Raw genomic sequence first — 27,356 nt, 5'->3', positions numbered from 1 at the left:
TGCAACTTGCATTTGACTTTTATACTGTTATGTTCATGGGCGTATAGGAGTGTGATGTGCATTTGTGACCGTATGAAGTTATTTCTTGTCATTTTTCTACATATTTTTTATATTGTTCTTTCCGCTATGAGAAAAGGAGTAGCCGTCACCATTATAAGGTGGCTACGTCTCTTTCTTTTATTTTCATTTCAATAAAAGAACGAAGCAGTTTCCAGAGAACAATATTTTTGTTTCTTTTATTTTTTATAAAGAAACATGACTATATACAAAGGTTTAAGAGGAAGCTTTAGCTCGGGCCCAACTCCGACGCGGCCTATTCAAATACATGTAAAACGCAAAAACATTTTTATGAGATAACCCCTGGACCGATTTTGTTGAAATTTGTTGCATTTTAAAGAGAAAGTTAAATTCTAGTGACTGTTGGAAGCGGAATTTCGATTTAGGGCTTGAATTTTCTTTAAACGATTTTCAAATATTTGACCGTTTGAAAAAAATAGAAGCGCAAAGTTTACAAATTCATAGCTCTGCATCAAGAGATGATATCATGGTTCTGTAAACGGCATCCATTAGATCATTCAAAGCGGACAAATTCAATATGTCATTTTACACCTTACGTGAATTCGTTATGTTGGTTACAAGGGTTTTGCAAAAGTTATATTTCCCTATTATTAAATTTTTTTATATTTCAAGTGTAACATATTAATTTTGTCCGCTTTAGATGTACTATTAGATACAATTCACAGAAGTGTATTATCATTTTTCTTTCTTGAATTACAGAGTTGTAAACTTGATAGTTTCGTTTTCTGAAAATTTTCGATTTTCGCCAATTTTTAATAAAAGATTGACGACGTAACTCGAAAATTCGAAACCAACAGTCACTAGATTTTAAGTTTTTCTTTTAAATGCAACAAACCTCGTCAAATTTGGTGCAGTGGTTGCCGAGAAAAACGAATTCTCCTTTTACATGTATTTAGATAGGAGCACCCGAGCTAAAGCTTCCTCTTAATGAGCGAGCGAAAACCACGACGACAACTTAGTAGCGATGAAGTGAAAGCGCGCGGAAAAATGCACACGGTTGAGTCCATTACAGTACACGTGCAAGATTTGTTGCTTCCATACAACAAAGCTACCTCAGTCGAACAACAAAAAGCGGAGCACGTGATGACTACTCTCTTCTTCGAGAACTTGTTGCAAGTTGAATCCTTACGAATACACTAACTTGTCGAGTTCTTGTACGAGCACTTGTCGCATCCTTTCCTTGTATGCGTAAACTATGCGCGCAAAGATACGCCTCTGCTAACGCGAAGTTCTTTCTCACTTTAATGCAGATGAGTTATTGTGTTTGTGAGTCAGATCGCACATTTTTTTTATTGTACTCAAGCCAACGCATGTTGTCACACGACGTCTTTTCTGCGCACAAAGACCGCCAACATGCGATGTACGTCGTTGCCAGAAAGACCTTAGAAATGGTAGGCTATACCATCTCAGAAAGTGAGATGGTATATCCTATAAGACAGCCCCATAGAGCAGCCATCAAGGCAAGTCGTAATAACCCCCATTTCAACACGCCACACTCGTCTGAAGGATGCAGTAGTCCATGCATGATCGTTATATCAGCTGCCCACTGGTGCAGGTGTGTTTCACCTGCAGCAGTCCTCGTGCCGATCGTTGGCGTCGCTTCTGTTCGTACCTCTTGCAAATTTCTTTCTTCAAGCCTATCTAGCGGCCTCAGCCCTGGCTTGTTCCCGTCACCGCCGCTGTAGCCGCTGCGACAGCGCTTTCTCTTTCTGCCGCGGCCATCTCGCGGAACCTCCTGGGCAGCCGGGTTCCGTCTCCAGTCCTCAACTTTCTGGCTAAGACGGCCTCCCTGGAGACGACCTTGAGGTCATACGCCTGCCCCAGCTTGGCCATGATGTCGATGAACATGGTGCTCATGTTGAGCTTCCATCCCAGCTCACTTGTCGAGTAGTCCCAGGGGAACGTGTGGTGGAAGTTGTGGAAGCCCTCGCCGACGGCGACGAAAGACACCCAGGGAGCCTCGGTGGGAGAGATGCTCTTGTCGAACGGTTTGTTGCCCCAGAGATGGGCGAAGCTGTTCACCGACCAAGTGAAGTTGAGCGACAGGATGAGGCGCAGCATGGTGGCTGTGCAGAAGGCGTTCCAGTATGACTCGCCCCAGAGCAAAGCAGGGAGAACGGTGGGCAGTATGAAGGAGAACAGAAGCACCAGCCGCATGTAGTACCTGCGCAGTGAGAACGGACGCGATAAAGGCACCCCCGGAAACAGGAGCCCAGACGCCATTTTCATTATCACAGGGCAATAATATAGAAATTCTGTGTAGGATATGAATACTGGGTACGCGCTAGCCGCACATCGCGCATGCGGAAGTCTTGTATCTTGCTTTATAATTTCGTTTCCATACGCTGGGAAGCTAGACCTGTAGGAACGCGTGGAAACTGTAGGCTTTTGTGCAGAAAAGAAGCTATCTGTACCCCGCAGAGTGAAATTGCCGGCAGTACAAATGCTAGTTTTGACCTTCTGCGTTATTTATTTTCTAACAACGTGTCTCTCAAAATGCATGATGGCAGTTCCTGGATGCCCAATTTTTGCAAGAAGTCACACATCATCTAGTGAAAGTATAGACATAAGCACATAAGCACTACCAACCACCCGCTTGAATCGTGGTCGAGTGGTTTGGACTGCCGCCACTATGCATGCCTGTTTTTGCTGGCTCCATTTTCACCTGTCTCGTGCCTTGATGTTGTTTTTATTTCTGGTTGGCATGATACAAGATGCTATGCTGGCTTACGAATACGGCTCCAGCTTCTCCTTTTTTGTTCACTCACTGATAAACTCACCAATTCGTCGGATATGTTAATTCTCGTCAATGCCTGCGTCGTCGTGAAAATTCCTATCTTTGGAGTCTGAGGAGCGATAGTGAAGGTCGAGGTATGTCGCGTTGGTTCAACCAGAAAGTCTAGAATTTCAACGCATGCAAATAGACACAGTGAGACGTATATTAAATTTAAGAACAAAGAAGTAAACAAGACAGGTTTGCATCCACAGAAGCAGACGCCGGCTAATCAATTCATAATTACACACTAATTGAATTACACGGCAATCAGAATTGATCGGACATCTCGTTTTACAAGGTGCCCTAGCATACGAATTGCCTCATGAATGTGGATTTGGTTGATGAGTAAGGAAGAAATGTATAAACGAGAATCTCTATTTCAATACATTCTAAGAAATGCCGGCGCTGTTGAGCTTGCGGTTAGTGATGTACCTAAATGAAAGAAAAAATTATGGAGTTCTACGTGCTAAAACCACGATCTGTTTATGAGGCACGATGTAGGGGGGGGGGGGGTGGACTCCGGATTAATTTTGACCACCTGGGGTTCTTCAACACGCACCCAATGCAAGGTGAACGGGCGCTTAATTTTGCATTTCGCCCCCATCGAAATGCGGCCGCCGTGGCCGGAATTCGATCCTGCGACTTCGTGCTTAGCAGCGCAACGCCAAACCCACTAAGCAACCACGGTGGGTGATCATGTACCTATAAACGGTTCGTCTTCGATAAGTTCGCGTTGTTAATCCCTTTAGCTTCATCATGTTAGCAAAATCCTGCAAGGCGCTTTCATGTGTCTTCTCTTGACATCGTCTTAGTCACTGTATGCAGTAGTGCTTATTATTTTATAATATTTACGCAAAGAAGTATTATTGCAGCAGATACATCCTCGCTGTACATGACATTGTGCTCTCACACAAATAAGTGGTATTCACTTCTTGAGCACTAACCCACATGTCAGTTCCTCAAAAAAAAAAAAAGTACCCTTCACTGTTGATACCCGGTTGTTTTGATATCCGGAATTTGTCTTTCCCTTCGTTCTGTTCTACCCTTCAAACGGTTGGGTGAGACGTCCCGTTCAGAATACAGTAACTAGTTTGCTTCTCTTTCTTTTTGTTGGCGTTTATACGATTCTATGAAGTAATAACAGCTCGACTAAGTTTCTCTACTTACTGCTCCAAAAAATACCTTTGGTCTGCAACATACAGCTTTATGGTGTAGACATAACCATGTCCCAGCAGCCAGTTTTTTTTGGGGGGGGGCAGTTGATGCTTGTTCTTATTTTTTTGACGTGAAACGAATCGTCGATCATTCTATGAAGCGCTCATGTTTACACCGATAGCGCAACCCGACAGGGCAGACGTGAGCAAATTCTTCTCTGAAGCATCGCTTTCGAGTGACAGCTGACATCGCAAAGCCGAAAAAAAGAATACCGAAAGAAACTAGAGGGAAGCAGAAGAATCGCAAGTGAACACTAAACGGTGGCTTCCTTGTGTGCAGAAAACAACGGTGCTCCGCAGCACGACCGTCTGCCTCGGTGGCACACTTTTTCGCCATAGCGGCCCGAGCAACCTTGGCCCAGAGGAAGACGCCCTATCACCTGCTTGCTTACGCGATTTATACGCTCCGCTCTTTTCCTCTTCTTTTCATCGCCGGCATTTATCGCCTCATCCGGGGAAGCCATATTGTAATAGTTGTAAATTACTCGCCGCCGCCGCGTCTTTGGAGTCTGCACCTTTCTGAAACTCTCCAGGCATATACGAGCGTTTCACGTAGGTCGCTTTGAAGCGGGCGAGAAATGACGCGGCCCGAGGGCGGCACGTCGGCTTTCATGCCTTGGCGGAAATTCAGTTCAAATGACAGCTACAGTTGCGGAATTACGCTCGGGGAGCGGCTGCTCATCCCGGCTGAGTCCATAGAGGGCCCGGCAGAGTTACCGTAAGTTTAAAGCGTGACCAACTTGTGCTGTCAGCCGAAATTCAAACACGAATGAGTCCAAAGGAAATATAATGCGTTCCTGCTTTTCCAGGTTCGCCTCCACTTGTAACTGATGCCTAATTCAGGATTTTTAAAAAGTAAGTTTATTTGGGACTACACCAGGCTTAGAAAACTGACACAAAACAATGGCCAGCCTCACTTCCACGTTACGACGCGTGCCAAGCATTCGATTGCTTCCTCCTGTTCACAGTGCAGGTTATGCCGATGGTACACTCAATAATCACTCCCCAAGTGTAAATCCAAAAACCCATTAAGTACTCTGCGCGAGTGGGGTTAATTTAGACCTAAAATTTCTCTCCTAAGAAAATTCAATTACAATTTATGTTGCATTTCTTCATACAAATGGTTGCGTTACCTCTTTAACATATGCTCCTCATTAAGGATCACTCCATAGATATCAAGGGCAAGTGTGCTTTCTGGTGCTTGTTCCGAAACTTCCGCAACGCTCGCGTTGCTCTGTAGCACAATTATAGCAATAATATAGCACCGATCACCGAGGCTGTGACTTTTGTCTTCTTTCTATCAACTTTCTTCGTGTTGGGCGTCCTGAAATTTCCTCAGCAGCAAACAGCCAACGCTACAGTTGCTCATAAGAGACATCAATAAGCAATACTCTCGCAAGCTTTGAGTACCTTTCACAATTATTTCATCACAGTGATCAATTACCGATCCACAAAAGTGAAACATCACAATACAAATTACTCCAAAGCAAAAGTAATCGCAGTAATTTATAGCCGTGATATTAACGTTACTGCCGTGTTAAGAAGTGAAGGGAATGTTTATTATTCTTTTTTTCGTCCCTGAAGTGAACATCCGGATCTAAGAATGACATAACTATCGTTCGCGATAATCAACGTACGCTCAAGGAGAGGAGAAACGGATGCTTCCGGGCAACAATGTTAGTGATCTGCATTGCCCCATACTTCGAACTGGTATGTCGGCGCCGTCGGAACGCTAACGCGTGCGATTGTGCCAGGAGGTTATTAGTGCGATACACATCGAAAGAGTTCGACCAGATTCTGCAGATTGCAGCGGCGTCAGCAGGAGTAGAAAACGCAGAAAAGACTGGCGTAGTTTTTGCGCGTCCTGCTTTCACTACCGGTTTCTGAGGAGCTAAGAAAATGATTATTATCGAATGTTGAGAAAAAGCAACGCATAAAGCCAGCCTTATTGCGAGATCAAGTTCCCGCACTTAATTTTTGAAGAATATCGTCGACCCGCTATATAATGGGGTTTATGTCGTTGCAATCACTTTATGCAAAGTCATTGGAAGCTATACAATCGAAGCTATACAAATAACCAATTTATTTTGATAGCTCTGCAGTGAAGCCCGATTGTAAGGCAATAGAATATCTAATAAGCCCCGCTCTTTCAGCGCTATCATTGTAAAATATTTCCCCCACATAACACTGCTATCGGTTACTGTCATCCCAATAACTTTTCTGATGTGTTTTCTTCCCTTGGTTTATGGTTTCCGTGAAATTTCTCCGCACCAGAAACAAAGATGCTGAAGCCTGATTGCACATCAGGCGTCATTTCTTTGCACAAGCTCAGCTTGTGCAAGGAAATGGTAGGGCTTACTCCACCCGGACCTGCGATTACACCAGTGAAACCACCAGTGATGTCCCCTCTTAACGGTCGAAACCTGAATCAGTAAGCCGACGGACATTGACCCCAGTATTCTGGAATGTTCCTAACCCTCCACCTCGACTTAAGAAAGTATAAATGGTGGCACCGCACCTCGACAGAAGTGGGCACTGCACTTGATTGACACTTCGCAGCAATTCTTCCCAAGTGCATCTCTTTTTTTGGTCGAGGGGCGGCGCTGTGCTCAACTCGGTCAAATAGAAGAGGAGCCTCGAGTCGAGGACCGTTTCAGAATATCGGGGTGAGTAATTATGTCAAGTGATATGCATATGTATAATTTTTTAGTACACACTCTCACAACACAAAATTGTGAAATTGTGCAGGATTATTATTTCTGACCATGCGATGTCATACAGCATTTCGTCTTCACAACCTGCGGTGTATACGTATCGTTTCATAAGGTTACCACAGCTCGTGAGTATCCTATTGCAATAACAAGCAACCATGATTCGCATTACGTAATGCTCGACCGGAGTTATGGCCGGCAAACTTATCTTTGCTCGTTTGTTTCGTTTCAGTTTGGCCGGACTACTGATTGTATGAAATATTCGAGTTGGACTGCGTTGAAGTAGCACTTGCTGAGAAGCAGCATCTGCACGTCATGCGGTTCATTATAAGCTATATGATACGTATGCTGGGAGATCAATATCAACAACAAAAACAACCTAAATGCGGCTGCGCAATTGGCTCTCACTGTTTCTGGAATCTTGCCACGGGGTCCCGCATGATGTCGCTGCAGTCGATGTGCTTGCCCTTCTCGGTCACATCGGGGTGTTTTCTGCACAAGAGCCAGCCAACGTGCGCGAAGAAAAATCCGCGGTTCACGTTGTGTGGGTCGGCATCGGTCTCCGAGTACTTGTGGTGGACGCGGTGGTCGCGCACCCACTCGTACAGGTCGTTCTGCGAAATGACAACTTGATGATGATATAGAATAAACACGGTGGGGGCAAAAATTTGCTTAGGCATTTTTTTTTAGCGAGAGGTGCTGTACGGCACGATACAGCAAGCAAAAACAGCAAGTCAGTCAACGATTTCACACCAACCTAATACAAGGAGTACTGCACTACCTGCACATTATTGCAGTTGCGAAGTTGCACGAAGAGGATACTTGTCAGTCAGATATAAACTACCAGCAAAAGGGTGTTCATTACGTTGCACTAGTTCCCTGTTGACACTGCGTGAGTAATCGTTGTCCAACAGGAACACGAATACGAGGACGGGCTTGTAGAAACGGGTGACCAAAGACCATGGCCGAACCTACTATATATACGTACTAGAAACTACAAACCCAACTCAACTTCCTCCTCTAGTTACTAAGAAACGGCAGCAAACGCAGCAGCTTCTGTGTGTACAGAGGCGCCATGTGAAAGAACAGAAACTAAGCAAACAAGTGCTTGTATATGCTCGAAAGGAAGTGAATGGGACGAGAGCCGGAGAGTAGCGTTATCAATGCAGAATCGACCCAGCGCGGTTGCTCAGAGGATGTGTCGGTGCGTTTCGGGTCATGAGGTAGTGGCTTCGATTTCCAACTATAGAATGCCGCATTAAATGGTGGCACTCAAACGCAGAACTCAAAAAGGCAGAAAGTCTCAGACGTTAAACTGCATCTATCAATAACTGAAGTAAGGTATTCAAAAAAGCAGTACATGCACGACACCCCTTGACAACCGCAAAGCACTACGAGACAAAGCTGCTTTTCAGAGAGGCAACAATGGTGCACTCGCGGATCATTCGTTGCCAATTTTTTTTTCCTATGCTTCAAGAACCTCACGCACGCGTTGTGTTTTTTGCAATCTCCTAGAACATCAACATCCTTGAAGGATATAGTGTGACCGCAAGCTTTACAATGTAAGAGTGAATTCCTTTCGGCGCATGATGGTCCCTCGTTCAAGTTTAGATGTTGACACCACATGTAGTGAATTCGGGGTCCCCATCCATTCTACATAAAAATTTTCGCAAGTATTAGTGTACCGTCGTGACTTTTAGCAGAGAGTATAACTAGTGCAATAAAGACAGTTGGCCATTCCTCTGAATGCCCGCTTTTTGTCCGACTTCTTCCTCCCCATTTTTACTTTCTTATTCCCTGCGATGCGCTAATTGATATTTTTACGTCGCTTTGGATGAAGAAGCGATTGAAATTGTAAACAAGCTCGAAGTGTGGCCTGCCGGCTGCGTGCTCCGCCCGTTTTATGGCGCTGCGTCACCTTCCAGCCAATTTGATAATACCGGCACGCCCAAGCAGGTCCTAATGACACCAAAGAAAGGCACCAATGCGAGGAAGCTCAGAGCAAAAAGTGAGGCGTTCTTTGTAAACATATTATTACTCGCCTGACAGAAACCTGGCATAACTGAACTTCCACAAACCGGTCCTATTTTCATAATGAATGTTCTTTCTTTGCAGCAAACTGTGGCTTCACGGGGAACGTTAAAAAAGGGGGCACTGTCTTTTTGGATAGCAAATGCAATTCTTGCGCGTCTAGTGGGAAGGATCTTGAGACATATGAAAAATGTGTGTGGTCCGAAACACTAGCTTCCGATTGCGTAAACTTTCTTTCTGGCTTCTACACTGCCGAACGCGGAAAGCTCGATTTTCATAGAGCCCTTTGTGGATTTGGAGCGCAAGCTTGATTTTTCAAAGCACAAAGTCCATATCTGTGGTCACTTCAACTTGCCTAGCATCCACTGGGCTGCCGACCTAATTCAGCGCAACAGCTCAGGGGCACGCGAAAAAAAAAATCTATTGTCTATTTGAGTACATCAATTTTAGCGGATATCACCACTCTAAACACAATTCAAAATTGCGCAGGCAATGTTTCAGATTTCATAACAAAAGTCCCAATATTTCCCATGAACAATTGGCGCGAGGGGTTTGTTCCAATAGACTGGTTTCATTCGTCACCCCGTTACCCCGTTATCGATTTCGTTTGTCCGATAACTTAAACTCCACTATGATAATGCAGTACGAAAATTCATATATGGGCATGGCGACGTTACGGGGTCTAGACTTATTTGTTCGATTATAATAGTTTTCTGCCTTTTTTTAGAACGATGGACGTTGATTCTTGTGCCAAAATGCTCACCTTGACTGATAAGCTCTTTCTGCGGCGCGTAGAGGTGTAATACATTGCGAGCAAGATCGTTAGCGCGCATTGTGTGCACTGCGCCTGTCATTTCGAAATGGCCAGACCTCGTGAGGAGCCCTTTAAGGATGGAAAGGAACCCTACTCTTCGTTTGGGTGAAAAATGGGTTTCGACAACCTGTACTGCCAAGCCGGCCCCAATCGGCTGTTTGACAGGCACGGAAATAAACTATAGAATTATCCAACTATCTTTGCACTATCTTCACAAGTGGATGTGAGGTTTTTCTGCGCAAAATTAAGTGGCGCATGCGCCATGCGTTCTTTGCTTTTTTTTTCTTTTTCCTGCGTAGGAGCATGCTTCGCCAATATAGCTACTGGAAGCGCAGCGCGCCTGCGGGCCACTTTTTTTTTTATCTAAGCATCCGTTCGCTAACTTTTCGTTCATAACCACAGGTACGTGCTAACTCCATCAGCAAGAAACTGCCGAAAAACGCGCCGCTTATAATTAACAATTTCAGTGCCCAAATGTTGCATCTCTGAAACTGAAAGACATCTTCCGCTGGTAATACAGAAAGCAAAGCGCAGAAAGGACAAAGCACAAGTCGAGATACGACGAGCGCTGACTTTCAACTCTTGCAGACACACATTCAAGCACCTGCAAGAGTGTCTGCAAGAACACAACAATAAAGTCGGCAAATTGCTGCAGGCGGCCAACTGGCTGCCGATTGTCAAAAAAAAAAAAAAATGTGACGCGCAGCCACCATGCCGTCCTCTTTCCGATCAAACTGTTGTCGTGTATCGGCACCGCAGCAGCTTGAACAGGGAAATAGCGGAGGACACTGAACTAGCACGGGCAGGAGGTGAGTGTTTCAGGTGGTCGCATCATGACTTTACGAAAGAAAGACCTTTCCGTTAAGAAACAAAAACCCGCAATAATGAAGCACCGGGACGGTGAAACTCGACAGGTTCACTGCCTATAGCGCCCACTTTCCTTTTTTCAGCCGCTAACATTGCTTTTGTTCGCATAGATAGCTTTCAGAACGACTGGCATGGATTTCAAGCTTGTCGCTCTACTACGATTAGGCACAGTCCTATTCTATATAGAGAGGTGCGGTGAGTCATTTGGGACAATTAATGCGAAGAATTCTTAAGGCAAAGTGAGCCTTTAGGCGGAAAGTTTTCATTTTACCGGGTGAGGGCCACGACCGGCTTTTCCGAAACACCCCACGCCCCACCCTATATATATATATATATATATATATATATATATATAAGCATATAACCTTTGATAACAGTTATACTTGAAAGTTTGTGTCACCTCGAATAATGCTTGACTGAAGTGACCACCTTATATGAGTATTTACGAGACCTCATGATAGGAAAAAGTTCAATTTCATAGCCTCAGTCCCTCGCACTACCAAGAATCTGGCGTCTCTCGGTGGTGCAATCTCCCTTCGTGAAATTGTCGTATACTTCGCTGTCACTAATGCTGCTTCGCCTTTCCGGAGAAACTGCAGCCTCTCTCATTTAACTGTGAGCCCGGGTGCAAGCGCTGCTGCGCATCACTGCTGCTGATTCTGATTTCGAGTGAATCCGGCTTGGCCTCATCTCGCTTACTGAGTGAATTGTGCAGGGGGTCCCGACTATCATGCAACAAGGCTTAAAAGAAGAGCAATTGCGTTACTCGAGGAAAACCTAGTGGGTATTGTTTCAGTAGAGTGGAGTAGCCGCCAGTGTGTTTTCGTTATTGAGATTAATTTAGGTAATCGCACTTAATCACGCAGTTAACCGACTTCACACATGACATTGCTTATCAATTGGATCTTGGTAAACAGATTGACGCTACATTCATTGCCTTTTTCTAAAGCTTTCGATTCATTACTTCATTCTCACCTCTTGCAAAAATTAAATGCGACACTAAAACAAAAGTTCCCGTCGCGGCGATTGGATTGCTAGTTTCCTTTTTAACCGCTCCCAATACGTCGACTTTAGTTCTGCTAGGTCATGAATTCTTGAAGTATACATATATATAGGCTCTGGCGTTCCTCAAGAATCCATCCTGGGTTCTTTATTGTTTTTACTTTATGTCAATGACCTCCCAAAAATGTTTCTTCCAGCATTCGTCTTTATGCTGACGATTGCGTCTTATACCGCGTGATTGACTCTACGGCAAGTTATAAGCGACTAAACGATTCCTTTGTCTATTTCGGTGCTTGCTGTGAAAAATGGAAAATGAACATTAATTAAAAAAAGAACAGTTGTTTTGTCCTTAACGAAAAGAGCAGTATCTGTAATTACGACAAATTCCTTGAATGGATCATCTTTAACCAGAGTTCAACAATACAAATACTTCGGCGTAACATTTACTCACAATCTCATGGATTACACACATTGACCAAACACGTTCAAAGGCCCTAGAATAACTTGGGTACCTACGTCGTACTATGCAAAAGGCTCCGAATGCAACTAAACTCTTAATGTATAAAACTCTCGTTCGCCCCGTTATCGATTATGCCGCCACAGTGTGGCCCCCCCCATAAACAAAATAACATAATAAAACTCGAAGCAGTTCAGAAAAAAGCCGCCCTCTTCATTCTTCACCTGTATGACCGCCATTTTTTTCACCCTCCTCTGCCCTCCCTACGCTGAAACATTACTTTCAGTACGTCGTGTTGTAGAATCATTAAAATGTTTGCGCAACATAATTAACAAGTCCTATCATACTTCAAACACAGCTTGCATATCTTTTCCCAAGCCTTTTTGCACACGTAACTTCCACGAGCTTAATCTTAACCGCTTTTATGCCCGTACAAATACTCTCAAGTACAGCTTCTTTCCCCGCACAAGAGAAGTATGGAATTCCTTAGCTGGCTGCCTTCGTTCACTACCGATAAGCGAATACGAAAGTGCTCTCTATGAAAACCAGTATGTGTAACTACTTAAATTAGGTTTAGTTTATACCGTATGTGTATGCATTTCGTTGTTTCACTGCTTTTAAGAATCGATGAAAACAATTTTTCTGTTATTTGACTGCCGGACAAATGTTGTAAGGGTCATTGGTGATTTCACTTTATTTTTTTTCACCACTGTTTTTACCCACTCCTGCAATAGCCCTCACATGAGGCTGCAGTAAGTACAAATAAATAAAAAAATAAATAAATAAATAAATAAATAAATAAATAAATAAATAAATAAATAAATAAATAAATAATATAACTCGAGAAGTACTGTCCCAGTTGTCAAAGTGTCAATGCGGCATTTGTAGGCACCCCCAAATGACATCTAACTGTGGTGTTTTCAGTGACGTACTAATTGCGTGAAATTTTTCCGACCGGCAAGCAAACCCTCATGGAATATGAAAGGTGTCGCACCTTCGCAACTATTCCTTCCTCTCATTTCGGCGTCACACGTATTATCTGTCTCTATAGGCCGACTGATCACAATGATAACAAAAGCCCCTTGATAACACGGCTGAAGCGCCGCTCTGACCATCGCATCGAAAGAGTGCGCGCGCAGCTGTATTTCGCGCCAGAAACTTGCTTCGGACCAAAGCCAAATTAAAGTGACGGTTTATTTTTTCATCAGAGCGTATATGGTGCTGCAAAAACAGCTTCATATGGCAAAAAATAAAAGCGAAATAAACAGACCGAGAAGTGACCCACACGTAAAGAAAAGGCAGAATCGATGCGTTTAAAAAAGTAAATTTACCAATTCTATATGAGCCGAATTGGCAACCTGCGCAAAAAAAAAAGAGCCGAATTGGCAACCTGCGCAAAAAAAAAAAAAAAGAAATTGCGTATTAGTGTGCCCTTATTATTTGTGAATTCGTAAGCGCCGTTGAACACCACTTGCCGCCTAGAGGACGTGTTCGAATAGGTCTCCTTCTGCAGCTACGCAGTACTGAGTCCGCTTTATCACATCTTCAGTGGCTTTCTTGATGACCAACGCTGGAATTCTACGGCAGATATCCGTTATCCTTGTCTTGAGCTCATCGCACGTCGCTGTCTGGATCATGCAAACACGGTCTTTCACATAACCCCAAAGAAAGAAATCGAGTGGAGAGAGGTCAGGTGACTTAGCCGGCCAATATATAGGCCTGTGCCTTCCAATCGATTGCGCATGAAAAGTCGTATCCAGGCAGTTTCATGCTCGGCTGCTGCTGTGTGGTGTTGCCACATCTTGCTGATACCACAGAAGTGGAAGATTTGACAGCGGGACTTGGCTGAGAAACTCATCCACCACTCCTTCAAGGCTTTCGCACACGTAACGCTGTCCAGTCAATGTCTGATCGAAGAAGGTGGGACCGATTATAGCACCGGCGTAAATTCCGCGCCACACATCGAACGACCACTGGTGCTGGTGTGGGTGCGCTTTACCCAGTGTAGATCGGAGTCACTCCAATAGTGTGCATTATGCAAATTTACGTGGGCATTTCTGCAAAAATTGCCTTCATCTGTCCACACGATGTTGCTAAAAAAATCCGGTGAGTTCTCGGCTTTTGTGAGGTCATGGCGTCGCATGAACGCCGTGGCCCACTTGCAAAACTGGATTAAGGTGGATTAAAGTGTATTTAGGTCTATTACATTGATTTAAGCGGATTAAGGTGGATTAGACTGGATGCAGCAGGATTAAGATGGATTAAGGTTAGTACAAGTTAGAGCAAAGCGGATTAGGGTGGATTGAAGAGAGTTAAGGTTGGTGCAACTTACAGGAAGGTGGATTAAAGTGGATTAAGGTGGACAAAGTTTGGTACAATTAGAGGAAGTTGGATAAAAGTGGAATTTTAATTTAATGTGATAGCTCAGACAAGTCTTCACGCTTTCGCATTCAAATCACGTAAGGATACCTAAGTGACTGCCAATTTTTGTAGGAAACTCTATGCGAGAATGTGTTTCCCACAACCCAAAATTAGGACATTACACTGAAGCGTTCGCTCGTTCTGATGAAATCAGTCACGACGCGTGTCCAGTGATCCGGTAGCTCGAGTAGCTTGACACACGCAGGGAAGAGTACAGAAGGTGGCTGCTGATTCTACACCACTCCTCCTTCCACTCATTGTGACGGAGCACTTGTTGACAGCCGGGCCGTGTCGCTGAGGCCCCGAAGCGTGGTTCGTGGCGTGACCTGTCGCAATATCAGTCTGTCTTGTCTAATGTTGGTTTTGTGTGCAAGCCACAGTCACGAGGACCACTGCCCGTGACGCGCGAGTGACTGGCGCAGGCAATCTGAAAGTCAAACCTGTCAGCCGTCCTTGGACGTCGCGGGAAGGGGACTAAGCGGACTAGAACGAGGGGGAACCACCGGAGAGTGTTGCCCGTTTGAAGGAAGAATGCACCGGGCGGGGTTTGCGGCTACAAGAAAACTGGAGAAGCCAAAAATGAGACAGAAAAGTCGCCTGTGACGTCACTCTCTGATGTGAAATGAAATAACGATAACTACGGATGACGTACGCGCAGAAACTTCAGCACATGCCGGAAACCGCGATCGTGCAAGCTGTTTGGATGCAAGGGGGAAGGGGGAGGTCTAAATTTGATGATGAGTTCGATGTCGTCAACATGCACGCACACCCACGTTAGGTCGCGCGCTATCAACAACAACAAAAAAACTGGAATGTACGTCTCATGCGTGTACAGGAATGCAAAGGAGTTACTTGTGTGTGTGTTTGTTTGTGTGCATGCGTGCGGTGTGCAGATGTGGTGCATGCGTTTGTGCTTGGAGAGCATTATTCCCTATAGTTGCTTACTCCTTCGTGTAAGAGACTTTTTACCATATGACAATGGCGGCAGCAATTTTCACAATAGCAACAGCGCGCGTGTAGTTTACCATTGTGGGAGATTTACATGAAATTAAAGTAGGCGACCAGAAGAAAGCGTTTCTTGCTAATTACTCGCATTCTGTTGCCGTGTTGGCACCGGAATGCACTTCTGTAACATAAATGCAAGTAATTGCAATAAAATGGGCGACATAGAAAGTTTCATCGGGTCCTACAGGATATTTTGTCCTGAAAAGAGGACTCTTCTGGACAACATGTGAAGAAGGGGATTCCCTCACGAACGGGTCTTCCCAGAGTGACCGCGGATGGTACGCAAGGAAGTGTCACGCATTATTCTCACATTTCTCTGAGAGACAGGAATGATGGACATTTGGCGACATATTTGACGCTGATGCAGACGCTCAGGCAGAGAAATTGCCGGCCAGGTCTACCAGGCTAACTACGTCTGTAGCAACTTTAGCACCACCACCAGAGCCTGCACAAGCAACAGCACAAGCACCAGCACCAGTAGCACCATCACCACCATTGAGTATTTGCTAGCCTTGTACAGCAACAAAACATGGCGGCGGCTGAATGCACACAGAACACAGTCAGAGGGGTGCAACTCAGCGCGCAATGGCCCTCGTACGCAGTGACCCTTGGTAGCTCAGGTCGCGAGATTGTCGTCGGTCTTCACTTTCCGAGGAATCCCCATCAAGGTAAATATTACAAAATATAGAAATTATTTTGGAACATAGAATTTTTAATTTATTGATCTTGTTTGGCGGCTGCATAGGACGAAGAATTGAAAAAAATGAGAACGGAAGAAAGCAAGATCCAAATTGAGGAGGAAGAGGAGAAGGAGGAGGATGGTGTTAGCTGCAGAAGAATCTAGCTTTGCGAAGGCACGTCTTCAAACTGGGAATGAGCCACATGTACTTGTCTAAAATAAGTGGTGAGCCAGCCGTTCTCGGGAGTAACCGCATGAATATTCTTATCACAGGGCACATGCTCTGAGCTATCTGTACGTATTAAAAGGAGCGTCGTAGCATTTAACTAACAAGCGATTTCAATGTTTGCAGTAACCGACTGAGGCGACGGGAAACACGGTATGTACGTGAGATCTATATTTTTACATTCCCACCAGTCAGTTTCGAATAAGACAGTGCATTCGCATATAACAGCCAGGTCGACGATTCTTCGCACCTAATTTACCACGCTGAGCATGCAACATGCGTAGCGCCATAAATAACGGTGTGTATATACTTTGAGAGTGATCGTTTTCCTGCTTCTTCCCATCTGCCTGCGCAGAGTAGCAGGAGGCGAGAAGACGTCGACCGATACGCACCTGTGCACCTTCCCTGGCAACAAATTTCCCTCTTCTTTTCTGGTGAATTCGCAACCGAAAGAAAACGAGTCAGCAAGACGCTTGCGAGCAAATAGAAACGCTTCTCCACCTACATACATACGAAAGGAGCAGTAAAATGTGTGTGTAGAGGATAAGTTCGAGGAGACGACACGTTCAACCTCCAAGAGAGCTTGCTGTTACACAAGTTGGCACGCGGTTGAAGCACTGTCTCCGCCACCTTCGTTTCGTCAGCCCACGTTTCTTTATTTTTTTTTTATTTACGCGATCCTATGCGAAATCATGGAGTTCTTCTCCTCGAGTGTTGCGCGTGGGAAACGCCGAACGACTGAGGACGCCAGAAGAGACAATCGTTTCGAAAAGTTTGAGGGCGTGTCTAATCTGTCACACCTGTCCGTGCCGCGAACGCGCCCCCCTTCATTTGTAACAGCGTGTCCGCAGAAGTGTCGCGATGTAGCGCGCCACATGCGTCACACAGTGTAGGGGTGGCAGCAAGCACATGCAGAATGAACACGTGCGCTGTAGGTTGCACATCTATCATAGCATAACTAGTGCGTATATCACTCGTGCTGCTGGGGAGCGTAATGATTGAGATTCCGTTGGCAAGCGGTGTCACCGCTTTCAAAAGACTCGAAGGCTCCCTCGCTCGAAGCGTAGGCGGAAAGTTTTCATTTTCCGGAGGAGAGGGTAGGCGTCCAGTTTTGTGAACACACACACACACACACGCATATTATATATATATATATATATATATATATATATATATGTTCGTGTGCCCTCGAAGAATTGTTCACCCAAGGGATGGCCTTATATCCGAATTTACAAAACCTCATAGTAGCAGGCAGTTCAATATCCCAGCCTGAGTCCTCTCGCGCCACCAAGAATCTGGCGTCTCTCGGTGGTGTAATCTTCCTTCGTGTAACTGTCGTATACTTCGCTATCACTAATACCGCTTCGCCTTTCCGGAAAAACTGCAGCCTCTGTATCTCGATCTTTATTTTTATTTTTCTGTGAGTCCGTGTATAAGAGCTGCTGTGCATGACTACCGTTGATTCTGATTTCGAGTGAATCCGGCTTAGCCTCATTTCGGTTACTGGGTGAATTATACCATGCACCAAGACTTAAAGAAAGAGAAGTTGCATTACTGGACGAAAACCTAGTGCATATTGTTTCCAGTACAGTGAAGTAGATGCCAGTAATTTTTTCGTTAGTGAGATTTAATTCGACAATTGCAATTAATTATCTAATTCGAGAATTACTGTACTCATTATAAAAGTGTCAATGAGGCATATGTAAGCACTCCCAGGCACCCCCAAACGACACCTAACTCCGGTATTTTCAGTGACGTACTCATTGCGTGCAATTTTTTCCGACCGGCAAGCAAACTTCATGGAATATGAAAAATGACTGCGCTCCCTCCCGAATCATAATGCAGCGCCCTCAAATAAGCTGATTGGAAGAAACTGCACTGCCTGTCATAAAATACGAAGAGACAGCGCATCACCTTGATAATGGTACGGAAGCAGCAGCAACAGCAGGTTTCGCGGCTTCGCAGCTATTCATTCCTCTCATTTCTGCGCCACACTTATTATCCGTCTTTCAAGGCCGACTGATCACATTGATAACGAAAGCCCCTTGATAACACGGCCGAAGCGCCGCTCTGACCACGCATGAAATGCGAAAAGCAATGTAGTAGGCATAGACTGTTCCAAAATCCCGGAACTGCTCGCACCACATCGACAGGGTGCGCGCGCAGCTATATTTCCCTCCAGAAACTTGCGTCGGACCAAAGGCAAATTAAAGTGATGGCTTTATTTTTCATGGGGATGTATACGTGCTGCATAAACAGGTTCATGGCAAAAAATAAACTCGAAATAAACAGACTGGGGAGCGACCAACATGTACAGAAAAGACAAAGCTGATGCGTTCAAGAAAGTAAATATACCGCTTCTAAATGAGGCCATAAATGCTAGAACATCCACGCGCAGGCTAGGACTCGAAAGATGGAGTCCTCCTCCACTGTTTCTGTAAGCTGCCAGTTTGTCTCAGGTTTTCATAATTTCTGATGACAGTCGATGCGTTTGGTCTACCGCCACACTTCCTTGATTGACATATCTGTGAGGCTTTCCTCTTGTTGCCATTTGCACCTCCCAAAAGGCAAGGATCATTTTTACCTTCTGCTCTTTAGAGAAAGACATGGCGACTGGGACGAAACAAAACGCACCTCTAAAGATTTGCACTGACATTGTCTATTCATTATTGTGGTGATAGGCTTTGAGGCAAAAAATAAATAAGAATGAACCATCCGCGAACTTTGCCTACGCTAAGACAACAGCTATCACAGCTTGTTTCCAACTAACACCAAGCGTGACCGGTTACTTCAGTTGAGGCGCGGCAGATAAGGCACTAGCTCGATAACGATGTTTTTCTTTATTTCCTTTGCTTCGTTCAAGCTAACTCAGAAGTAGCCTGTTCGAGGGCGCTGCTTTATGATGAGGGTGACAGCGCAGTCACGTGGTATTCTCCATATTTCCCAGACTTTATCTATCAGTCGAAAAAATTAGTACGCAATTAGTACGTCACTTTGATCATTCGGATAGTACGTGTAGAGTTAGATAATTAATTACAATTACCTAATTGTAATTGCATATTGTTTCCACTGTACTGGAAACAATATGCACTAGGTTGTCTTCGTAACACATTGCTTTTTTTTCTAAGTCTTGGTGCATGATAGGTAATTGGGACACCCTGTATATATTTATGACCTCTGCATGCAAGTGACGATGTTTCCATCCCTAATAAATATTGTAAATTATTAGAAGTTTTTTTTCATGAGTCATTAGCATTGCTTACTGGAAAGAGAAGCGATACTGAGACACATATCATTCACGTGCATTTCACACGTCGTTGGTAAAATACTCGGTCGAAGGGGTCACTGAAATCTACAGGTCTTTTCAGGGTCAAAAAAAGTACTCAAAGCAATTTGAAGCGAAGTGAACATACAGCAACATATTCATTCTCTAGGCATAAGCTATCGATACCTTTAGAAATCATTATTAATTGGCTACTTCCTTCTCTTTAAATAATATAATAAACTTTATAATAGTAAGCTTTTGGGCTAGTTGGTTTGACATGATTTTTGCAAAGGGGAGCGCTCTCCTTTGGAATAATAAACTTTGTTTTGTGTATATATTCAAATATATTTTGTAGGGCATGTTGTTTACAGCGGAAATTTAAAACAATGTTAAAGTGATAAAATACGGATCACGAAGCCGCCGCTGCCACTTCTAATGCGCTTGTCCTCCTATTTTCAAGATTGGCAGAAATAAAGCGAGAGTATGAATTAAAAGCCGTGCACATCCACGCCAACAATGATGCAGTAAGCTTTTAGACACAATAAAGTTTTAAGTGAAAAGGGCGAGGCAAGTCAAAAGAAACCTCAAATGATGTGGGTGACAAAACTCTGGTAAATACACGTTAGGTGGGAGGGGAGAGGGCCCTTTGCCCCCCCCCCCCCCCCCCCCCCCCCCCAGCGTCTTATTTGGTGCCTTTGGCTCGAAGTATTAGTTGCCGTGAAGCTGGCCTTCTGTGGAAAGTCAGTGCGGTCCTTGGTTTGCCTTGCTGCATTTAGCCTCCCCCCCCCCCTTCACATTTTGGATGAACATAATTGCTGATCCGAGGCTCTCTTTTTGTGTTTGAGGAATTTACCAACGTATGAGCGCTGAGAACGTGCTTCGCAATGTGTCCACGACTGTCAAAGAGTGCTTGTCCCTGCTAAGCAAAAATCAAAATAAGTGAGTCAGTAATAAGTCAGTTGCTGTGGCTTCATGTACGCATTGCGGGGCAAGATATGTAACACAATAGTAAAAGAGACAGAAAGCATCGGTTTTTATATAACGCAGCATATTTGATCAAAAAAATGTACAGTCAACACGTGTACGGCAGTAATAGCTGTCGCATCTCAACAAGAACAGCCACGGCAGGGCAAGACATTTGTTGCGTCACTGTAGCTAACCTCCCCCCCCCCCCCGCCCCGCCCTTTCTTCATTCATAAATGCGACGTTGTGCGCCCGCTACCCTGTATTCAACGAGCGAGCGGCCCGACAATACTTATTTGGTATGTACTACGTCTTTGCTCCATTGTGAGCGGTTTCAGAGAGTGGGCGAATGCGTAATCCTTCCAGTGCTGTTTGGAATTAAATAAAACTCATCGCAAATACAAAAGTTACTTGGAATCCAAGAGAGATTTCGCTTATCAAACATACAAAAAAGCATGCTAAGGTTTTGTGTTTTGGCAGCAGTTAGATTAAAATTTAAGCCGCAGTAAACAGGTGGAGCATAGAGTCGGAGACGCTAAGTTTATTTATTTATTTATTTATTTATTTATTTATTTATTTATTTATTTATTATACCTCAAAGGTCACTGAGCAGTACATTACATGAGGGGTGGGCACACAGTGAAAAAACAGCGTGTCAGGTTAGGTAATGTGACTTGAAAGATGGTCTTCGATGGCAGAAATTTCGCCGCGTGTTGGAAATTTTAGCATCGTGAGGGTTGTGGGAAGACGTGCATGGTGGAGGCGTCGCTCACCTGTATCGTGTACGCAGGCATCTTCGAGGCAAAGAAATAAGCGCACGACAGGCAAATAGCAGATGCACGAAATCGTAGATTGCAGGTGAGCAAACTGCGTGCTGTGACAATCGGTTTAAGCGAAGCTTTCTTTGGTGTCTGCGAGGAACGCTCTTCTTGATTAGCAACAGTTTACAAGTCTATAAGCCACACGTTGGAGGTGATCACGTTTTCACCGGCAAGCGCTTAACTCCGCATAAACCTGTGGTGATCTACCACCCCTGGCGCATCCGGCAGAAACCAGAGTATGCCCGCACACGTTGCACACCCAACCGAACTCGTTCTGCATGAAGTGCTTTTCGAAGTACCCGCTTGTATTCGTAAAGGCTAATTCGTCCGACGGTTTCGCGATGCCAACTTCACGATGTCAACTTCGTAAGTTGACGAAACGCGCACCAATTATGGAAGCTCTGAAACACCGATGTTCCACTTTGCGATGCAGCAGAACTCTTTTCAAAGAAAAGCGCCCGACTTTTCTCCCGACGATACGTTATCAGCCACTTAATCAGCGTTATCCTCGCGATTGTGTATAATGCGCGAAATAAAATAGAAGCGGCGGTATGTAGGCGGCATCATGCCTCAGCTGCATGAAAGAAGAAAGCGTCTCAGCGGCAGCATTGTGAACTGAGAGTTCTCTTGCGAATGGAGAGGGCTCCAGCTTTTCTGTTGTGCGAGCACTCACCTTGAATTGCACGCTATAAAATGAAGGCATCGCGAGAGTAAACTGGTGCCCTACCTGAGCCGCCACGCAGTTGAAGATCATGAGGAAAATTCTTAGCGGCATCTTCGCCTTGTACGCTCGGTGACACCAGAGCCTGTGGGCTCCGGCAGTGACACTGATGCCAGAGAAGATGAGGATGATGTTGCCTACGAGCAAAGTAAAGAGAAGAGAAAAGGCGGCAAAGAAGTGTGAAAAAAAAATGCAGTCATTGTTTAATTCTCTTTCGTCGCGTACGCGATACCAGTGGCTGCTGACCAATAATATGAATGATGCTGTCTTTGTGTGTACACTAATGCGCTCTGTGAGCACTATGCATCGAGCTGTGTCTGCGCCTTGCACGTGATCGGAATACCGACAGAGGTCTTGCAACGCGCCAACCAGGAGCGGTGAAGTGCGTGCTTTGCGTTAAGGTGGATAAACGTATACGCTATACCTATGATATCTTGTGCTGATGATCCCATTTGATAAGCCATAGTAATTCAAAAGCAGTGAGTGACGCAGTAAGACACCCTGGTTGTCACTGCACTTCAGCTTCTCTGTAGAGGAGCAGGAAGGGAAGCTTTGTGGATTTTACGCAGCAGTTTTTCACAACTCCTGAGGAGAGTTACTCCACTTGCGCACACCCCCCGTCTTCTTCCGAGCCTGTGTGTGGGCACATGAGCCCTAAAAGGTTGCGTAAGCACAATATGTGTATTCAAGGAAGTGCAAGAGGGATATGCTATAACAGCGGTGTAAGGCATTTTATTCCTAATTTACTCCATGAAGTTCAAAAATCAAGCGAACATGAAGAAAGGTGACACATGCTTTTCATTAAGGCTTCTTTCAATCATTATCCGAGCCGTTATGCCTTTTCGCGAACAATTACCGCTTTTCATGCGAGCACCTTTCTCTTGCTTTTCGAAAGTTTTAGATTTCAGAACGCAAGCGGCTTGCGTACGTGCCAAACAACACAAAGCCTGCTTGCTTGGATTTTGCTGGAACAGAACAGCAGGACACGAGCACCTCGCGTTCCCTAATCTGAAACTCTGTATTAACGCTCTCCACAGTTACGTGGGTACAGATGAATGATACCCTAGAAATAAGCAGATATCAAAATATTGTGTATAGGTGGGGATTGCCGAACAATGCGAACCTTGCTTGCTGCTTAAGGGGAGCACAAGGGAACTTGGCACGTAAATCTAACCATGATTGGGCTGAGTGATCCACATGACGATGAGCCAATGATGCTTTCTGAACGTGCACTTACCTCACAGTATGTCCACTTGTTCATGTCGCAGAAAACTGTAAGGTTTACTGAACGATATATGGATTTCACATCGAGTATGGCGCAAGCACATATGAGTCCCGTTGCATTCTATTACATGGCTGCAGTTTTATGATTTTTTAATGTATTATAAGACGCATACAGGAAGAAATTGCATCATCAAGTTTTATTTAGGACGCTGGTCATTACCACAATTATATGAGCTCTAGTCCTGTATTTACTCATCAGGGTGATGAATCTTTTGCTTTGCATTTTCTTGCTAGACGATCCGGTATGTCTAATGCAATGTTAAAATGTGCAGGTTTTCACGAATGCTAGAAAGAGTTCTTTTTCCTGGTGACAATCCAACGCTTGAGGAAATGGTGAAGAGTTACTTTCGATAATAACCTACCAGGGCAAGAGCAAATTTTCCGCGAGCTTACAACAGTGAGACGAGAAAAAAAAAAGATGGAGGAGCAGGAGCAAAGAGGCGACTACCCTTTATTTTTTTCTTACTGCAGCAGAAACACTGTCAAATTTTCATGGAAATTAGTTTTCTTCCAAAGTGCTTTCGGAAAGGATGGATGCTTACCAAAGACATGCGTCTGCCACTTGCTGTAGTACATCTCGTAGATGCCATAAATACCAATGACGTGGATGAGTGATATCTTAAACACGTTCCACCAAACCATCTCAATTTTGTAGTTTTTTGGAGCCGCTTCTGGGTTCGGTTTGGCTACCACTGATGTTGTTTCGCTTGTAGCACTCGGACGCCTCTCCGTGATCGTTTCCGTTAAAGGAGCCATGGTGTGGTCTCGTTGAACTGAAAAAGAGAGAAGCACTTTGAAGCAATGTTGCACTCAAGCGCAATTTTTACAGCTGTGTACATTAGCTCTCAGAATGCAAGTGCACACCGGCAGCCAACATTTTGAATGTGCTCCTATACATTTAGAAAAAAGCCGTGTGGCTCGGCTGAGATAACCGAACAAGAAAAAAAAAAGAAATCCGATATGATGAAGTAAATAAATAAGCTAAGAATTACTAAAAGATTTGAAATTTTCATTTCGTTTTTTTTAAGAGCACACGTCGGGGTAAGGTCACTACCGAAATCCCGAATAATGAGCGTAATTACTGCGTTTCCATGACCAAATCAGTGCCATTCCAATATGGGGATCAGCATGCAAGTGTAGCGCTGCTATGTCAGCAGGCGTAATTTCTGAGATTAGAAAAATTTAAATTGGCTGCACTAAGCTGCTTTATTTCATTAATATGACTCAATCAATTTGCATGTTTTCTTGTTTTTGCTTTATATTTCCAACAATGTCGCTGCCTGGACCAAGTGCACAACTGAGAAGATCATGTAGGAGCGGCTACTAATAATAAAAGCTATGCGATAATGAACGGAATTGGAGTGGCACGTATTCGTATTGCCATTCGAAGTCGCAAAGCTTTCACCGAAACAGTTGTAAAAGAACGAGTTCTAATGTAAGCGGCGGAATTGCTTGCGAACTGAAGTTTTGAGCCTTTTGTTGTTTTAAACAAAAGGCCAGCGGCGTCAAGGTTCTTGAAAAGACCTAAATTATTGACTAAGCATCGCCACTTTTCCAAGATTTCGTTTCCTACTCTATTTCATGTACAAAGGCAGAATGTTCACAATCTAAAAAACCCTCCCCCTTCTCCGCTTATTGCATGGGAGGTTGCACGATTAGCATAAGCCTTCGGGAAGATGAAAACCCGACCGAAAGACGTGGCAGACACAAGAAAGACTCGCACAAATCAATAAAATAATTTCTACCACTTTCGTTTGGTAACAAGGCAGGAAATGCAAATGAGTTCATCGTATGAACATAACTGAAGAGAAGGGGCAGTCAAGGGATCGGTAAGAGGACAGAAGCAGCAAATTAAATTCGGAGGTTTTATACGCCAAGACGACTGTCTGATTATGAGGCACGTCCGTAGTGGGGGACTACAAATTAATGTTAGTCACCTGAAGCTCTTTGAGGTGCAGCTGAAGCTAATTGCACGTGCGCTCTTGCTTTTCGCCCCCATCGAAATGAGGCCGCCGCGGGAGGGATCGCACACGTGACCTCCAGCACTGAGACACAACGCTATGGCCATTAAGCTACGGTGGTGGGCCGCAACAGCAAATGTGTATTGATTTTCGTTACCGTGCAACAGCAAACGTTGAAAACTGGATACATCATAGGGCACAATGTGTTTGAAGAAACGCATCCAAATAGCGGTAATAATTTAAAGCACAGTACGGAAAAGCTTCACAGTAACAAACAGAATTATCTAGGCTGATGATCACAGCGGCACAGGGAACTATGCCCCGAGCTTTATTGGGTGGCTTGCTTTAATGAACGGGAAGAGAGCTTTTCTACCCCGCAATCTACTAAAGCCAGAGGCACGTGAAGCGACATACAATACTATACAATACAATACAATCTTTATTGTACATGAAGGAAAACAAAGTACATATAGTGGGCCTACCAAAGCCTCAGAGGGCTTGACTGGCACTGCCTGACAGTCAGGTCACAGAAAATTGCACAGGGTTAATAGCGGAGTTAGCAATTAGCAGGTCGCAGCAAAATATTGAATAGTTATAGAAAATGTTACTTTAAACTTCGAAAATTCTAAGTAGTTTCTTAATCGCACGTCTTGTGTTTGGTGCTAACACAGGCATTGGCAATTTATTAAATATGCCTGGAGCATAATATTGCCGCGTTCTCCTTCCGTACTTTGGTGCAGTCTTGGGGATGACGTAGGGTTCCTTCGGTCTCAAGGAGCGGACAGGCGTATATCGTATTTTAAAATCATTATTCCAGAAGTGTTTAATTACAACACTTTCGACAATCAGGGAAGTGAAGTTTGGCAAGTTCGACAACCTAAAAACGTCTGCATCTTGCTTTGGACACAAATCGTAGCAGCATTGTGGACGTGCGGATGTTTGGCTGTAAAACTTAAGCACCCAGGGTACCTTGAGGCACGGTCAAATGCCGTTCGAACGACCTTGACCAGCTGTGAGCTTTTCCGAAGCAACATGTCGCCGAGTTCGCTTCACCGCCACTCAACCTTGGAACCCAGCGGATCATCACGGTTTTGGTGTCGCGCCCGTTTGGCTGTATGTGAGAGCCGTGCGCAAAACAATAGTTGGCGGGTCTCCACAGCGTTACGCATTACATGCGCACAATTGAGAAAAAGCTTGCTGTGTCCTAATGGCTGATGTTTTCCATTTCTCGTTATTTCTGTTTCTCTCCAATCGACACTCGAAGCTGTGCCACTGTCTCGCTCCTTCACTCGCACAGACAAACTTTCGTACTTCAAACGCATATTTTAACGCGAATGTCGGGCTCATAGATGGCGTTGCGCAAAGATATATATTCGCAATGAGCAGACAACCATTGCGTACAACTACGTGCGCAAGCGAGGTATCATGGCCATCGATGCATGAAAACTTCCTCGAGCTGCGAGCACCCAAGCAGATATAGCGAGCATTCGGGATTCTACTACCGAGGACAGTAAGATTTCACTGCCCACATGCGTACAATGACAGGGAAAATGAGCTGAACAAACGATGCTCAATACTTCGCTTGGCTGAACGCTCTTCTCACCGCTTACAGAAACAGCGTCCCGTAACGCCGCCATGATTGCAAAAGTACTGCATTAATTAAGCGCCGACCTATAGGTGGGACCATTGGCCGCAAGAAGAGAAATAACTTATTAAATATGACCTCCTCCTCCCCCGCTAACTTTCGAGCAAAAAAAAAAAAAAATCAACAGCGCATATCCATGAAAACTGAGCAGATATTTCAAAGGCCAACAAAGGGATAAAATATTTCAGCTTCTCTAGTAAATTACCCTTATACAAGAAAGCCCCATCTCGCCCTGGTGGAAAACTTGCTGAGCCAGAAAGAAGGAAGGAAGGAAAAAGAAAGACAAAAAGTAGAGAGGCTAACCAGATTAAGTGTCTGGTTGGCTACTCTGCACAGGGGGTCGGAGTATAAGGGCAGAATAGATAAGAAAACACGAGAAGAAAAAAAAGGAAAGAATCAGTTCGCGCATTCTATT

At 44.5% G+C, this 27,356-nt stretch overlaps 1 protein-coding gene across 1 annotated transcript; it reads right to left on the bottom strand.

Annotated features, from left to right (window-relative positions):
* Nucleotides 1-1,728: 1,728 nt before the first annotated feature.
* Nucleotides 1,729-23,977, bottom strand: LOC142574048 (acyl-CoA desaturase-like). Its single transcript, XM_075683228.1, has 4 exons — nt 23,878-23,977; nt 22,058-22,188; nt 7,188-7,393; nt 1,729-2,242 (listed from the first exon to the last, which is right to left on the bottom strand). Exons 1-4 carry the CDS (start codon nt 23,975-23,977, stop codon nt 1,729-1,731), a joined length of 951 nt encoding a protein of 316 aa, XP_075539343.1.
* Between the last annotated feature and the right edge of the window lie 3,379 nt (nt 23,978-27,356).

The sequence above is a fragment of the Dermacentor variabilis genome, chromosome 1 (genome assembly GCF_050947875.1).
Source record: "Dermacentor variabilis isolate Ectoservices chromosome 1, ASM5094787v1, whole genome shotgun sequence".
NCBI lineage: Eukaryota > Metazoa > Arthropoda > Arachnida > Ixodida > Ixodidae > Dermacentor > Dermacentor variabilis.
Note: the sequence above shows the minus strand (reverse complement) of the source record. Positions and strands in the feature narration are given on the sequence as shown.